The 17697-nt window shown below is 43.0% G+C and overlaps 1 protein-coding gene across 2 annotated transcripts in view; it reads left to right on the forward strand.

Moving 5' to 3' along the window:
• The window catches only part of KIF5A (kinesin family member 5A), a 150405-nt gene extending 134495 nt beyond the window's left edge, over positions 1–15910 (forward strand). For both annotated transcript variants that reach the window (XM_083169389.1, XM_083169390.1), the window contains 6 exons: positions 1880–2096; positions 5577–5727; positions 7629–7711; positions 9566–9593; positions 12271–12391; positions 13616–15910. In XM_083169389.1, the coding sequence (XP_083025515.1) occupies positions 1880–2096; positions 5577–5727; positions 7629–7711; positions 9566–9593; positions 12271–12349 (558 nt within the window). In that variant the 3' untranslated portion in view covers positions 12350–12391; positions 13616–15910. The remainder of the gene's footprint in view (positions 1–1879; positions 2097–5576; positions 5728–7628; positions 7712–9565; positions 9594–12270; positions 12392–13615) is intronic.
• Positions 15911–17697: the final 1787 nt, after the last annotated feature.

The following is a 17697-nucleotide window of genomic DNA, read 5'->3' on the forward strand; positions in this document are numbered from 1 at the left end:
CAGCCACAGAGGAGTCTCAGTTTTCCTTTCTATGATTTAAGAGGTGGTCAATAAGTATTCTCCAGCTGCTGCTGAATGGCACATCTCAGCACGTCCTGCTACACTTTTAACATGCCCTGACAGCAAAACTGTGGCAGCACGTGCTGGGATGTGTAGTAAAAAAAAAAACATATAGGGGCATATGTACTAAGCTTTGGAAAGAGATAAAGTGGAGAGGGAAAAGGTACTAACCAATCAGATCCTGTAATTTTTCAAACAAAGTCTATAACATGGTAGTTATGAGCTGATTGGCTGATTTACTTTATCTCTCCATTTTATCACTCTTCAAGACTTGGCACATCTCCCCTATTATCAGGGAATAGCCAGTCGGAAAATGCTTATGTTTTGAAAAATAAATGGCCATTTTCTGATGATCAGTGGTTATTTTCTAAATTATCTGGGGCCAATTGTAATAGGGAATAGGGAATCAGAAAGTGGGAGATTTTGGGAGAGTGTTACCATTTTTTTTAAACCAGGTTGATTTTTCCCATGTAAGTAAGTAAGTAAGTTTTATTTATATAGCGCACTTTCTCCAACAGGACTCAAGGCGCTTTACAGACAATAAAAATAACAATGCACATACTGCAATACAAAGGGTTATCAGTACAAGGAACAGGCAACAATGGCAGTACAAATGTACATCACACATACAGATATGCACAAGACGCATTCTAATGAGGGACACGGACATGGGGAACATATTTACCGAGCTGTGCCGTACCCAGGCAGCCATTCAGCGGCGCCACATGGTGATTGCACAGCCAGTAACAGTACTGATATATATAAACTAGATGTACTCTAATGAGGAGCACAGACATGGGGACCATATAATTACTGAGCTGTGCAGCACCCAGTCAGCCAATCAGCGGCGCCACATGGTGATTGCACAGCCAGCTAGGTAGCCAGTAACAGTACTGATATATATACTAGATGTACTCTAATGAGGGTCACAGACATGGGGAACATATCTGATTGCCGCTTTAAAAAATGGGAAAACTCGCCCCAAATCTCTCACACCGTATTACATTTGGCCCTGATGTTTCAGTGCTTTCCTGTGCAGCGCTGTGGGTAAAAACATAATAGTGAAATAAAGTTGCCATCATATTTTGGGTCTCAAAGAATTTTGAATCAGAGTTTCATACTAAGGGCGGGATGTACTAAAGGGAAAATGCGGTAAAACGGGGGGTTTTACTGCGTTTTCCTATTTACCATTACCCGTCTACCCTATAGAAGCCTATGGTCGTCTATGGCCTCTGCGCGCCCCCCCCCCCCCCCTGTCCTCCTGATCTCCTCCTCCCCCAGCAGGTGTCACAGCCGGGAGGACATCCGGCTGCAGGAGGAAGAGACGCAAGGGGACACTGGCAGCCGCCGGGATGTGACGGAGACCCCCGCAGACCACATCACAGGTATCACGGGGGTCTCCATTATCGCAACCCGATGCTAGCCGCATATGTTAGTACATATGCTGCAACATCGCGGCGGCTGTCAGGTAAAGGGCGGCGATGTATATTAATACATCCCGTCCTAAGTTTTACACCTTTCCCGGTAAAGAACTCACAAATGTGTTAGTATGATCATTTCATAATCAAAATGTGTCTAAAAAACGGGGGAAACATTGGGATGCATTTTCTAAATTGTAATGAGTGATTTTCCAGAAAAAAAACATGTTATAAATTAGAGCACTGTGATAAATGTGTCTCAAAACTGCATTTGGTGATGTTCTCTGCACCTAGTTTGCAGGTGACCATTTACATAGTTGTGCCCAGAATGGTAAAGGTTATTTTAAAGATTAAGCTAATGGTCATGTTTGTAATCTGTCATTCCTTATGGTGTCTCCCAGCTGGTTCGTGACAATGCAGATCTTCGTTGTGAGCTTCCTAAACTGGAAAAACGTCTTCGGGCTACAGCTGAGAGAGTTAAGGCCCTGGAGGGTGCATTAAAAGAGGCAAAGGAAGGTGCAATGAAGGACAAGCGAAGGTACCAACAAGAGGTGGACCGCATTAAGGAGGCTGTACGCTACAAGAATACAGTGAAACGCACACACACGGCACAAATTGGTAGGAAGCCTGGCCTGGTCTATAATAAGTTCTATATTCATTGTGCTTTAGCTTGTCAATCTCATTGCCTGTATGTATTGTTATGTTCTGTTAACAGACTATTTCAATTGTATAAGTGTAAAATTGTGAGGATAAATTATGTGCACATAACAAGCAGCAGAACAAGGTTTAAGTCTCTTTGAAGGTACCTTCACCTAACCAAACATTGTGTGCCAAAACAGAGTGAGAGTAAATATCTATCTTTGCCCTTTCTTGAGCCCGAAGAGTCTTCCCATTCAACCTCTGGTTAAGGAGATAGTTACATGAAAATCTATAAAAATATAATAGTGAAGTACAGCTAAAATCAAATGTTTTAATTGTTAAATAAAATGTACAAACAACACTACACAAGATCCACAATAACTCTCCTAAAATATACAGTGTTCCAAAAACATCTTCAGTAAAGGCGGAGCAGATAAGCTTTCTCCTCATTGTAAGTGGGTTTGTCCCATCGAGTTAATTCCCAGGACGGGAACTTATCCTTTATCCATCCTGGAAGCTGTGGCTGAAAATATTCAGGGAAATTTACAGAAAGGTTTCATTAGACATTCTACTTCCCCTGCTGGGGCCTTTTTGTTTTTTTTTGTCAAAAAGAAAAAACGTCCATACTGTACATCAATTATCGAGGTCTGAATGATATCACCATAAAAAAAAAAACATTATCCTCGCCCATTGATTACCAAACTTTTTGACAAAATCATTACAGCCAAAATCTTTTCTAAATTAGATTTGAGGGGAGCATACACCTTTATTTGCATTCAATCTGGGGACGAGTGGAAGATGGCCTTCAATACCCACGATGGGCACTATGAGTACCTAATAATGCCCTTTAGGTTGTGCAATGTCCCCTCTGTCTTCTAGCAGTTCATAAATGACATTTTCAGAGATCTTCATTCCAAATCTTTCATAATTTACCTGAACGACATACTAATCTTTTCCGATATTTCTTCCCATTGTCTGATTGTCAAGGAGGTGCTCTCTCGTTTACAAAACAATCATCTTTTTTGCAAGTTGGAGAAGTGCATCTTTGAGGTATCCTCTATCCCATTCCTTGAGCATATTTTATCCGGCACCGAGTTGTAGATCCTGAGAAAGTCAAAGCCATCCGGGACTGGACTGCACCAACCACTTTTAAAGGCATTCTGGAATTCAAGATGCCTTCCTACAAAGATCCTATTGGTGACCAACCATGTGTATGGATATAACCAGTACAATTACTTCTTGTATCAAGTGCACCCAACCTAAGACATCCCGTCAATCTCCATCTTGAACTCTTAGTCCTTTGAGCATTTCAACTCAACCATGGACCGATTTGTCAATGGACTTCATTACAGATCTACTGGCATCCAAAGGTCACACAGAAATCTGGCTCGTTATAGACAGGTTCTTGAAAATGACTCACTTCTTTCCATTGAAAGGCCTACCTTTCACCCCTACTCTGGCTCATCTTTTCATTTCTACCATATTTAAATTACACATACTACCAACAGAAATGATCTCAAATCAAGGTATACAATTTGTGGCTAAATTTTGGAGGTCATGATGTACAGATTCAACTCAAATTCTCCACGGCATACCAGCCAAATACTAATGATCAAACAGAGCGAATAAAGCGAGATTCAGAAGGTTTTCTACGACTCTACATTTCTTTGTCTCAAGACGATTGGTTAGACCTATAACCATGGGCTGAATTTGCCCATAATAATTCTTACCACGCATCCTCAGGAACCAGCCCTTTCTTTACTGTTTATGGGAGACAAATTCCCACTCCTGAATTTTTTAGTTTACCAGTTTTTTATTTGCATGCTGTCTCATCTTCTCTTTGTCAATTCTCTAGTCTGGTCTGACGTTCACTCTGCTCTGATGAAGTCTTCTCTCCACTCCAAAAAATCAGAAGATAAGAAAAAGACAAGCTGTACCTCCATTGAAAGTAGAGGATTGAGTTTGGCTTTCCACCCGGAACCTGCGTCTTTGTCTTCCTTCCATGAAATTTGCCCCGAGTTTCATTGAACTCTTGTTATTACACAAGTCAACAATTCAGTTGCCTATAGATTGAAGCTTCCGCCATACATGAAAATTTCAACTCCTTTCATATCTCCCTCTTAAAACCTTTTAAATTAACACCATTTCAAACCAAGCCCCTTAAATCTCCGGTGATCCACACTAAAAAGGAGACAGAATTTGATGTATAAAAAAATTCTGGATTGTTGTAGTCGAGGTTCTCGATTACAGTTTTTGGAGGAATGGTCAGGCTATGGCCCAGAGGAAAATTATTGAGTCAACACTTCTGACTTGCATGCTCCTAGTCTGGTTAGTCAATTCTTCCTCAGTAATCCATATAAGTCTCGTAAGTGCCAGGAGGTCGTCTGAAAAGGGGAGGATACTGTCATGGGCAGCCACCATGGGACTCCACAGGTCTGCTACTCACCCCTCTGGCGGTGGCTCTCTGTGCAGTCAGCAAGGTTTAGTAGTGGCCGTACAGGTGGGGGTGTAAATTGGTAGTGTTTGGAGTTGGGTCCTGGGGCTGTGGCTGCAGTGGGGTCCGGAGCAGTGCCACCATCTTGGTTGTGGGTAGCAATATAGTTTGCCAGGTTGACGCCCTTCCTGCTCTTTGACCTCGTGGACTGACTAGCCTGTATACAGCACCTTCCTCTTCTTCGGTACCTACCTTCATTATACATCATACAGTATAAACTTCTTACAGTTCAGTACTGCAGATCCAGTTCTTCATCATATTACCTTCTTCCAGTTCAGTACTCCAGATCCAGTTCTTCGTCATACTGTATAAACTTCTTCCAGTCATATTACCGTACTCAAATTCTCAACTTCTTTCAGCTACTGTGGGGGTCAGGGAACTTTTTTACCTTTTATCCCAAAATATACTTAGATACGCCGATGTTACCCCCTTGAATTGAAAGGAAATCATATTTTATTTCTAGGGGTAATGGGCGGTCGCACTGCTGAGACACAGCCGGGCATGCATATATATTCATATGCGACCATCAATTACCCCCAGGAATTTAAGTTTTACCCCATTTTTGGGTAATTTACCCCGGTTCCCCCGACCACTGAGCTACTGTATATTCTGGACCCAATTATTTTTCAAACGCCGACCTTCTTCAGTTATTATCATTGAGTTCTTTTTCAGTATTTGTAATTTTCCGCAAAGACATACTTGCTTTCTGTTAATTCTGTCAAAGACGTTATTTGAGCAAGTATATATTGTATTGTTCTTTATGCAGAAATCCTTAATTAAACCGGCATGTTTTAAGCCTCCAACTTCCAAGTCAGTAGTGGTCCCTGGTACTCACATGAGACCATCAAATTCTAAACCTGTGTTTCATTATTCAGTATACTTAGATATCTTAATCTCAGAGAAACTGTCCATTCATATTTGTGAGAGAGGGAAATATATGCTGAAATAATCTGTTTTCTTTGCAGCCAAACCAATCCGACCTGGACACTACCCTGCATCTTCCCCCACCAGTTCTTATGGAGTCCGTAGTTCCGATTCACTTAGTTACACTAATAACATCTTCCAGCAATACCAAAATATGTACATGCATTCCTCCAGTCCTACCAATGATACGTTGTAAGTATGAGATATATAATTGTATTTCAAATGTATCTTTCTTTTGTATCTAAAATATCCATCATCCATCACCTTATGATTTGTATTGTGGCATTAAACATCCATCATCTCCAAGATCTGTAGTGTCCAACATCTCCAAGTCCTGTAATATAGTACCCATTATCTCTAGCACTCTTCTGTATTACTGGACAGCACCCTGATTTACAAAGACCTTAGTTCAATGCATCACATGTGTCTGAGATGGTAGCTATGTGGTGTGTGGTGCATGTTAGGTGCCACTTGCTGCCTTAAGATGCCCACTAACATTACAATCAACCAGACCGTAAGGTGGCTAAATTTCACTAATCTGCTTGATTATATAAATTACTATCAGCCTATAAACTGTTCTCAACAGTGGCTGTACACTATGGTGGGCTGGAAAAAGGTTTCTGCATCGATTGCAAGGGTCCAAAAATATTTGTGGGACCACTCGAGAAGATACTTGCCATTTAGTTGTTCAAAATCAGATAATGTTTTAGTTGGCCAACCAAAGCCTAATGATTTCATATTCGCACCCTAAAGGCATTCCCACAGAATACCACCTGAAAGCTCTCTGGCAATGCTATGGTATACTGTGTTGTTATCCAGCCTGCCTCCATCAGCAGTCACTGAGTGATTTGGTGGGATGGAAGCCTTGCCAATTGCCTGCACATCATGCAGTGGCTGTGCTAGTAGAAGCTTCAGCAGTGCAGCACACTATTGTATTCTCCCTTTATGCAAACTGGGATCGTGAAGTAAGAATGAGTCAGTTTAATGAAAAAGAAGGAAAAGGATGAAAAACTTGTGTGGACCATTGACATGTCGACTTTTAATTGTGTCGACCATTTGTCAATTCGACCTAGACCATGTCAACCATTTTCATGTGTAAACCTGTCGACCATTAGTGGTCAATCTAATGACTGTCTACCTAAAATCTAATGACTGTCTACCTAAACACTGCTAATCGACTGGATACTGAGATAATATATGACTTCATGTCCTATCCTGGAAAAGCTGATTTATTGCGGTTGACCTATTTTTGCTTTATTTATTTATTCATTTTTTTTAACTGACTTTTTAACCTCAGTCTTGTATGTGTTTTATGTGTTTTAAGTAAACCTTTTGGTTTATATTCATTTCTACAACATTACATTCAGTAACTTAAAGGGGGAAATTTACTAAGGCAAATACGCCTGAAATAGGCGTATTCGTAGGCAGTCATATGGAAATACGATTGCCTACACGTATTTTGGGCATTTGCTATGCCTGAAATATGGTTATTCGTATTCTTTTGACAGGCATATGCCTGTTCCTAATTAGGAATACGAATGCATACGCCATCAAGAGAATACGAGTAGGAATCGCCATTCATTCGAATACAGGGGACAAACCAGCACCGGGCCCAACCAGCCAGCAGGGTAATGCCACAGCCAGGGGACACTTATTATATAAGGTCCAACGGCTGAAGCATTTACCCCCTGAATGGTCAGCCCAGGCAGGGACCCTTCAGCCTGATGGTGGTTTTAAAAATTACAGGGAACCCCTATTCAGATTGTTCCCAGAATTTTTAAAACCAGGACCGGCTCTTTCGGCCCAGGGCTGGTTACGGACTTTTTTTAAAAAAAAATTATTTGAACTATTTTTTTTACACTGCAGCCTGCACAGATTGACTGATATACTGCCGCCAAATACAAATACGGCTGCATGCAGCTGCCCTATTTATGAATTTTATTTCCCCGATTTATATACGGCTGATGCTAGTCATATAAATTTGTACCCGTCATCGGCCGTATTTCCGGATATTAGTACATTTCCCCCAAAGTCTCATAAATAAACACACAGTATACATCAGGTATATTTATTGGTCTGTCTTTCCGGTCTAGTTTCACCAACCCATGTTCCACTGCAAGGAGCAGTTCTTCCACTAGCAGCTTGACTTCCTACCAGAAGATGAATGTGGATAATGGTAAGATATCTAAAGGACCACATTTTATATTTTATAGTAGGCCATAACCATTTTCTATCCAAGCATCTGTACTAGGAGGTGAACACAAGAGTCACATGTTCTACTTGCATTATCCCACATTCCTCCCACACACAGAGCCGTATTAAGGCTCCAAGGGTCCCAGGGTACTTACAACAAAGGGGTTGTGGCCTAAGGACTAACTAAACACACACAGCATACATACAACCAATGCACACACACACATAGCATACATACACCCAACACACAGCATACATACATTCAAAACACATGCACACAGCATACATACACCCATTGCGCACACATAGCATATAGACATACAATCAACACACACGAACGCAGCATACAAACACCCAATGCACACACACAAAGCATACATACACCCAACACACACATATCATACATATACAAACACAGAGCATACACACAGCATGCATATATATATATATATATATATATATATATATAGACACACACACACAAACAACATGCTTGCATACATACATACATACATACATACTGTACATACATACATACACACCCCGGGGACAGCTTGCATCTCCTGAAACCCCAGAGTGACGGAAACAAGGATTTTTGCTGCAAGTCTATGCCCCTTACATGAAAGGCCACACCTCCAACCTTCTAAGCCATGCCCCTTTTCACTGGTGTGTGTAAACAACATGTCCACCCGCACCTGGTGTCATTGCCCAAAATAGTAACGGTACTTGTGTATTTTGGCGGCGCCCCCGATCTCCATCGCTCAATGTTTTAATCGCATCGCATGCCATGCACCCGATGCGATGCGACGCGATTTTTTCCCCCTATGCGATGAAAGATTGTATAAGCACCCTAATGGGTGCTTACAATGTTAAATGCACCCCCACGCCACTCCCCCACTATAAACGTGAACCCGAAGCGTGGCGAGCGCAGTGAGCCCGCGAGGGGCGGCGGTACGCGTCCTCCGACCTTTTCATACCCCCACTATCCACGTCGGCATGGAGTTGAGAATATAAAGTGTGGCGAGCGCAGCAAACCACCGAGCCCGAAGCGTGGCGAGCGCAGCAAGCCCCACGAGGGGACGCGGATACCTTCACAGGTATCGGAGTCCCCTCGCGGCCTTCACAGGTATCCGCGTCCCCTGCGCACGCCACGCTTCGGGCTCGGTGGCTCGCTGCGCTCGCCACACTTTCTATTCTCAACTCCACGCCGACGTGGATAGTGGGGGTATGAAAAGGTCGGAGGATGCGTACCGCCGCCCCTCGCGGGCTCGCTGAGCTCGCCACGCTTCGGGTTCACGTTTATAGTGGGGGGGGGGTGGCGGGGGGTGCATTTAACATTGTAAGCACCCATTAGGGTGCTTATACAATGTTTAATCGCATCGCATTGTATGGCATTGTATGCCATATACAATGTCATACAATTTTAAAATTGTATGGCATTGTACAATGTCGCGCGATATCGCGTCGCATCGCATACCATCGTATGCCTTATGGTATGCGATGGGCGCCGCCAAACTACACAAGTACCATAGTAACTGTACTGCAAATTCCAACAACAGGTTGGGCAGTGATTACTGCTCATTGGAGCATAATTATGCAAACAGATATGGACAGCTATATTCTGCACAGTAATGTACAAATCAGTAAATATAATGACACGAAAACCAAATATGTAAATATAAATGGTTTCATGTAATCAACTTCCTGTCCTGCATATTATATTATATCTTGATGTAGACAGCAGTGAGGGTCATAAATTGTGTCACTACCTGTCATACATGAATGTTAATCATTTTCAGAGAATTAAATGAGTTTTATCCCATTGTGTTCACAACAGGCAATGCTACAGACATCAATGATAACAGGTGAGTCACAGGTGTACAGCGTTGGGTAATGTATGAGTGGTAATTTGTCACAGTGATATGAGCTGCTTTCAGTTGCTACTTCGAGCTACAGATATAAACACACTGTACAATAACACTTGTTACTCGGAAGTCCATATATGTATAACCTGAGTCAGATGCGAGTACAAATGTGGACACATCTAGTGTTTGCTAGCAAGCAGAGCACATGCCAGGCCGCGCAGGTGTGGTGGTTCCCTGTGCTACTGCTTCTCTATTCCTGTGGGCATTCTGGTGACACCAAAATGGCCATTTCAGCTTGTGGCCGGTGTAATGGTGTGTACACACGGTCGACGCCCGTGCTATTCGATCCTAATGCGATCGGATCGCATCAGGATCAAATCGCATGGCAAGCCATGAAACATGCATACAATTTTGATTATATAGTACGGATCTGTACTATATAGTCAATGCAGCCCTTTCTATCTGGCTTTGATTTGTGCTGTGCGGGAGCGCGCATCAGGATCGGAAGGTTAAAAAACCTGTGCAATCTGCATGTGATCTGCGTGTGATCCTGATGCAATTTTGACTATATTGTCAAAATCTCATGCCAAATCTCACTGTGTGTACACACCATAAGTGCCAATACTAGTGGTAATGAGACGTGACTGCAGCTGTGGAGGCAGAAACACTGGGCAGAACAACTAAGTGCGTGCACCCATACTGATACTCACATTAGTATAAGCCATTGTACTCGCTGGCTGGAAACATTTCTTCTTGGGTCTCAATCTTCAACCTGCACACTGTTGGATTTATATGTGCTGTTAATTTAATATTGGAAAGTTCCCGGGTGTATTAGTGGTAGAGTGTTGAGGCTCTGACATGTGGGTGTATTAGTGGGAGAGGGTTGAGGCTGACATGTGGGTGTATTAGTGGGAGAGTGAGGCTGACATGTGGGTGTATTAGTGGGAGAGTGAGGCTCTGACATGTGGGTGTATTAGTGGGAGAGGGTTGAGGCTCTGACATGTGGGTGTATTAGTGGGAGAGTGTTGAGGCTCTGACATGTGGGTGTATTAGTGGGAGAGGGTTGAGGCTCTGACATGTGGGTGTATTAGTGGGAGAGTGTTGAGGCTCTGACATGTGGGTGTATTAGTGGGAGAGTGTTGAGGCTCTGACATGTGGGTGTATTGGTGGGAGAGGGTTGAGGCTCTGACATGTGGGTGTATTAGTGGGAGAGTGTTGAGGCTCTGACATGTGGGTGTATTGATGGGAGAGTGTTGAGGCTCTGACATGTGGGTGTATTGAAGGGAGAGTGTTGAGGCTCTGACATGTGGGTGTATTAGTGGGAGAGTGTTGAGGCTCTGACTTGTGGATGTATTAGTGGGAGAGTGTTGAGGCTCTGACATGTGGGTGTATTAGTGGGAGAGGGTTGAGGCTCTGACATGTGGGTGTATTAGTGGGAGAGGGTTGAGGCTCTGACATGTGGGTGTATTAGTGGGAGAGGGTTGAGGCTGACATGTGGGTGTATTAGTGGGAGAGTGAGGCTGACATGTGGGTGTATTAGTGGGAGAGTGAGGCTCTGACATGTGGGTGTATTAGTGGGAGAGGGTTGAGGCTCTGACATGTGGGTGTATTAGTGGGAGAGTGTTGAGGCTCTGACATGTGGGTGTATTAGTGGGAGAGGGTTGAGGCTCTGACATGTGGGTGTATTAGTGGGAGAGTGTTGAGGCTCTGACATGTGGGTGTATTGGTGGGAGAGGGTTGAGGCTCTGACATGTGGGTGTATTAGTGGGAGAGTGTTGAGGCTCTGACATGTGGGTGTATTAGTGGGAGAGTGTTGAGGCTCTGACGTGTGGGTGTATTGGTGGGAGAGTGTTGAGGCTCTGACATGTGGGTGTATTAGTGGGAGAGTGTTGAGGCTCTGACATGTGGGTGTATTAGTGGGAGAGGGTTGAGGCTCTGACATGTGGGTGTATTGATGGGAGAGTGTTGAGGCTCTGATATGTGGGTGTATTGATGGGAGAGTGTTGAGGCTCTGACATGTGGGTGTATTAGTGGGAGAGTGTTGAGGCTCTGACATGTGGGTGTATTGGTGGGAGAGTGTTGAGGCTCTGACATGTGGGTGTATTAGTGGGAGAGTGTTGAGGCTCTGACATGTGGGTGTATTGATGGGAGAGTGTTGAGGCTCTGATATGTGGGTGTATTAGTGGGAGAGTGTTGAGGCTCTGACATGTGGGTGTATTAGTGGGAGAGTGTTGAGGCTCTGACATGTGGGTGTATTGGTGGGAGAGGGTTGAGGCTCTGACATGTGGGTGTATTAGTGGGAGAGTTTGAGGCTCTGACATGTGGGTGTATTAGTGGGAGAGTGTTGAGGCTCTGACGTGTGGGTGTATTAGTGGGAGAGTGTTGAGGCTCTGACATGTGGGTGTATTAGTGGGAGAGTGTTGAGGCTCTGACATGTGGGTGTATTAGTGGGAGAGGGTTGAGGCTCTGACATGTGGGTGTATTAGTGGGAGAGTGTTGAGGCTCTGACATGTGGGTGTATTAGTGGGAGAGTGTTGAGGCTCTGACATGTGGGTGTATTAGTGGGAGAGTGTTGAGGCTCTGACATGTGGGTGTATTGATGGGAGAGTGTTGAGGCTCTGACATGTGGGTGTATTGGTGGGAGAGTGTTGAGGCTCTGACATGTTTTCTCATGCAGAAGTGACCTGCCATGTGGCTGCGAGGCTGATGACCAGTCCCAGTTATTTCCCCTTCATCAGGAGACCGCGGCCAGCTAATAACATCGTTCACAAGATAACTCCTCTCACCTACACTTCAAGGTAACGCATGGGGAACATACAACCAATGACGCTTATATGTCTCTCTAACTGGCCATACAAAATCTTTATTTCTCATAGTGTACTTACGGAATTTCCCTGGCAATAATACAGTAAGCATAAATATAGGCCTGTTATCCCAATGTTGAAATGGAATGTCACATATTACTTCCTGATTCAGTAGGGAACACAAATGCCATCACTACTGCGATCATCAACATAGCGGATCTCAGAAAGTATGCTATTGCTGCAGCCATGGGTGTATGTACAGACTGGAAGCTATGGCTATATATTCCCCACCTTCCCCACCAGTATATATTCCCCACCTTCCCCACCACCAATATTTTCACTCATACTTAGCTAAAAATCTGTAACAGGCTTAGGGATGGCCATCAACCATCGATGATCAGAAATCATCAATGGTTTATGGCAGATGTTGCCATGCATGGGGGAGAAACAGATTGTTTCCCATCATAGATGTCAAGCTTAAACCAATAACTTAATAAAGAGCCAAGCTGGGGTCCCTTTCTCTCTAGGGCCTGCCTGTTTGCAATTACAATTGCTCCATTTCCAATATATGGCCCAGCTTCATCTGTTTACCACAGTGCTTGCTAATATTCATTAGCAAAATAAGTTATACTTCATATTTTGATCATTTCAAGCTGATGCAATGGCTTACATTACTGTTTCCGACAAAAGATCAGAAAACATACTAGTGAACAAATGGCTTACCTCTGTATAAAGGAAATGTTTTACAGGCTATTGCAGTGGTTTCCAAACTCTTTGGAATCACTGCACTCTAGAGCATCAGAATTATTACAAGGGCAACCCTAGACCCAAGAGTTTCTTAACTGAATATTTTTTTCTAAGTTTCCGAGTAAGTAAATTGTGTTTATATGTCATACTTAGGTTTAATTATGTGGTAAGATACCAGATTTGCTTTAGTCTGTCCACCTATTGTATGAATCGCAGACATCAGCACTATTTTTGCCTATTACATTGACCATACATAATTTGAATGAGTCCTGGAACCACCCTCCTAAGGCACCCCTGCAAGTGTCCTGCAAATGTCCTGAGGTACCCCGGGGTGCCACAGCACACCATTTCGGAACCACTGGGTTAAACGCCCCCCCAGGCGGCTGTGGCAGGAAGCTGATCTCTGTCCTCCATTTTCTGGCACTAATCTATTAATCTCTCTGCTTTGTCTTCCTTATCTTCCACTTCCAGTCTCCGAAGGAACTGAAGCTTATTCCCAGCATGCTGCAAGTTAGCTTCCTGTGGCCTCTGCTGCCCAAACATTATCCTCCCTGTATGACTCTCGCTCAGTGTCTTTCTACCGTGCTCTGTTAATGTACTGTATACTAACAGCTGCTAATGTTTACTCTATACCTTTGCAATGCACTCAATTACAGTATGTACCCACTTGTGTTTTAAACTCAATCCTCTAGAAAGATTTATTGTATATCTGTCGAATCACACACTGTGTCATTTACATGGGGTTAGAATTGTATCAGAAGGCGTGGAATAAAAGAAAAAGTAATGTTGTTTTTTCGGTGCTATGGCCTTGACAATGTAAGGGAAAATTTCATTAAATCTAACTTTCATCTGCTTATAAAAGCGTGATGTCCTCTGAATGCCTAGGCCAGGCATGTCCAAACTGTGGCCCTCCATCTGTTGTGAAACTACACATCCCAGCATGCCTTGCCATAGTTTTAGCATTTCCTAATAGCAAAACTGTGGCAAGGCATGCTGGGACTTGTAGTTTCACAACAGCTGGAGGGCCGTAGTTTGGACATGCCTGGCCTAGGCTGTTTAAAGAGAATGCAAATGTGCAATGCCATTCTACAGAGAGACCTCCTGTGCTGCCATCAGAAATTGAGGGGTCCAATACAAAGGAAACAGGCAGCACCCTCCATGACTACCGCTGACCTCCCCACATGCCCTTCAGTTTAGTCAACAACCCTTTGAAGTAAGAAATAGCAATGATGCGTTAGTAAAAGCAGATTGAGCTTCCCTGCCATTGTTTGGTCAGTTATTTGGCGATGAACACGGTCAGGCCTCCGTTTGTTCGCACCACTTCTGAACGTAGCTACCAACAAGACGGGGAGGATGGAAAGACATGAAGAGGGGTGAAGTGAAAGACGCAGGAGGAATAGCACAAGAGGAAGGAGGGTGCAGATGTGAGAAGAGGGACGCTTTAAAGATGGAAAAAAGCATAGTAGGCGACATACACAATAATAGAGTGGGCAATTTAATATGAAAGATATAAAAAATGTTCCATTGATTTGAAACCATTATATATCAATATTGGGCTTATTTACTATGATGGGAGTTCTGTTTCAGATTGCATGTTGCTATGGGCAACCAATAAGACTTCTTATTTATTTACTACCTTCTAGAAGATAACAGATAGTATCTGATTGGTTGCCCATAGCAACATCCCATCTGAAATAAAACACCTGTCTTAGTTAATAAACCCCATTGTGTTTCCAGGGCTAAAGCACACATGTACTAACATTTAAAAATTAATATAAAAAAAAATCTAAAATCAATGAAAATTGTCAGTTTGTAAATATACATCTGAGTTCATGCACATAGCTTTGGGGAGGGAGCAGTTAAACACATGGAGGCCCATTTATTAAGGGATCATATATGCAATGCGATCTTGGAGGCATATACCGGCCAGGATTGCATTGCAATATACAATCATTTTGTTCCTCGCTGACCACATTGCCCTGACGGCAGTGCATCTCAAAATGGCAGTAGCACCAGGAGCCACTGCTATACTGCCAGATGATGACACATCGAGCAGCATCGCATTCCCCAATCACGAGGGATCGCAGCAGGGATTGCAGATTCTGTCTATGTGATACATTCGGAGGATACTTAATATTTGCGGTTAACCACAAATAACCATGGGGAGAAAGCCAAAAACAAAAATGTGGAGATAAAATGAATAGGGGGAAGATAGGTGGTGACAGGCTGTGAACACAAATGCATAGAGGTAGGGATCAGCTGAGCAGTGCATCCTGGGAGAGAGGTGCCTGGGCACGTGCCTCCTCACCCACACACACATAGCTTTAAGCTAGCTCTCCTATGAACTGAAGCTGAATCAAATGCAATCTGTAAATTAAAATCAGGTTGGGCCTTGTATTATTGCCCTGGCTTGTCAGTCGGGATCCTTTACCTTTGTAACCCACACACCCTGGTGACCTCTTATCAGGCATTTGTGTAATTTGTGAAAAAAAATTGTATAACCAAATGCAGTTACATTCTAAACAACCGGTTTATTACTTTGCAGTGCAAAAATCACAATAATACTTAATTGGAAAAATAAGTCAATATAGTAAAGATTAAATCTATTTAATGAAATTTTCCCTTTAAACAAGCATGATGCAATGCGCTATTTTATCTCCATGTTAAATAGAGGACATCTGCATCTTGAATACAAAATATTATTTTTGTTTTATTTTTGATTATAAAATAATCAGAACAATTTACAATAAAGATACTTCAACTGTATGTTCTTCTTTAGTATTTATTTTGTTGGAATTTTGAAAATGTCTGTTACTAATTAATAGCGGTATTTACAAATCCCTTTTGGTTGTTGGTGTACTAATGAAGATGGATTTAATCAAATGTGTAACATTTCTATATGAAAAAGTAATAGAAGTGTCAACATGGCTGCATCATTGTAAATGATTGTAGCACCTTTAATATGTGTAAACTCTGGGGGTGGGGGGGGGGGAAGGGTTGTAAAATTCCCAGATTTATAAATCATAAAGGCCAAATGTGCCTGGCCAGCATTAGGATAAAGTATGGAAGCAATTCCTGCTGGTGATATATGGTTTGCCCTCTCACTCAGAAATGGTGCATCATTTGGGCATTACACCTACAAGCCTACTCAGCAGGTAGGAGGTAGGGGCACCATTGTGTGCACATATGACTTGGAGAGTGGTGCTGGGCTGTGGCATCAACACTAAAGCTGGCCATACATCTACAGATTTAGTGGGGTATTCAATCCCGGATCACGACTGTCGATCTGGCCCAACAGCCGTGACCCTGGCCTGTTTTCGTTTTGTTCGACCGCAGATCACCAGGCGCGATTCCATGTCCCACTTCGCGATCGGCGAAAAGGGGGCGTGTCTGCGTAAATGGCCGTGGATTGTTGAAAATACGGCCGCGATCGCGACAATTCACGGCCGAAATCGACAAAACGGGCCCGATTGTTTTTAAAGTCGAGCCCATTCTGTCGATCTGCCTCTTCAATGCTGTTGGGAAAGACAGCATTGAATAGGCGTTCACCACTATTTCCCAGTCGTAAATAGTGGCCCAGATTGAATACCCCCCTTTTTGTCAGATCTGGCTGGTTGGAACAAAATCCTGGTAATGGATGAGAGCAGATGACAGTGGACCATTTGCTTTGAAATGCTGGAAAACTGCCAAAAACTGTCACTCAGATATTACCAGGTTTTTGTTCCAATCAGCCCAATCTGACAATCGATCTGTAGATGTATGGGCAGCTTAAGATGCAGTAGCAGCAGTCGACAACTTGAAGCTGCTGTTTACTTTTCCTTTATACACAGAATGGTAGTTACACAAATCAGTACATCATAGGTGCATGTAGGGATACCAATCCCACTGCATTTTTTCAGTCCCGGGAATCGGAATTGAAAAATGTTCATTCTCGGGATTGTCACCCCCCCCCAAAAAAATTATAGTAATTAATAGTAATGCAGAGATCTCAGGGCCAGAATGTATAAAGCCTTAACAAGTGATAAAGTGCAGAGTGATAAAGCATGTTAAATGAACAGGCAATCAGCTCCTACCTGCCATGTTACAGGCTGCATTTGAGAAATGACAGTTCGGGGCTGATTGGCTGGTCGTTTATCACTCTCCACTTTACCACTTGTTAAGGCTTAATACATCTGGTCCTCTGAGTTCCTTAAATTTGCATATAGTCACAACAAGGCGTTCCTGCTCTGGTGGTCTAACATTACATGAGGATAGCACCTACTTTGATCATACATTTACGTATTTCTTAATTGAGAGACAACTCATCTGAAGCAACCAAATGGCACTACAAGAATCAGCATTCCCTCCAACTCCAGATCCCATCCATTTATATCTGAAAAGTGATACACGTATGATAATTGACCAGAATAAATGTATTGGTCCATCACAGGTGCTTGTAAGGGAGGATTAATCTAGAAAACAGGCAAATTACCCCCAGCATACAAGTGTAGACCAGCAAGAGACATACATTCTAAATGTTAATAGTTATAGAGCGCTCTCTGTTACACAACATT

Source organism: Crinia signifera, chromosome 2 (assembly GCF_055691185.1).
Source record: "Crinia signifera chromosome 2, ASM5569118v1, whole genome shotgun sequence".
In the NCBI taxonomy this organism is placed as follows: Eukaryota; Metazoa; Chordata; class Amphibia; order Anura; family Myobatrachidae; genus Crinia; species Crinia signifera.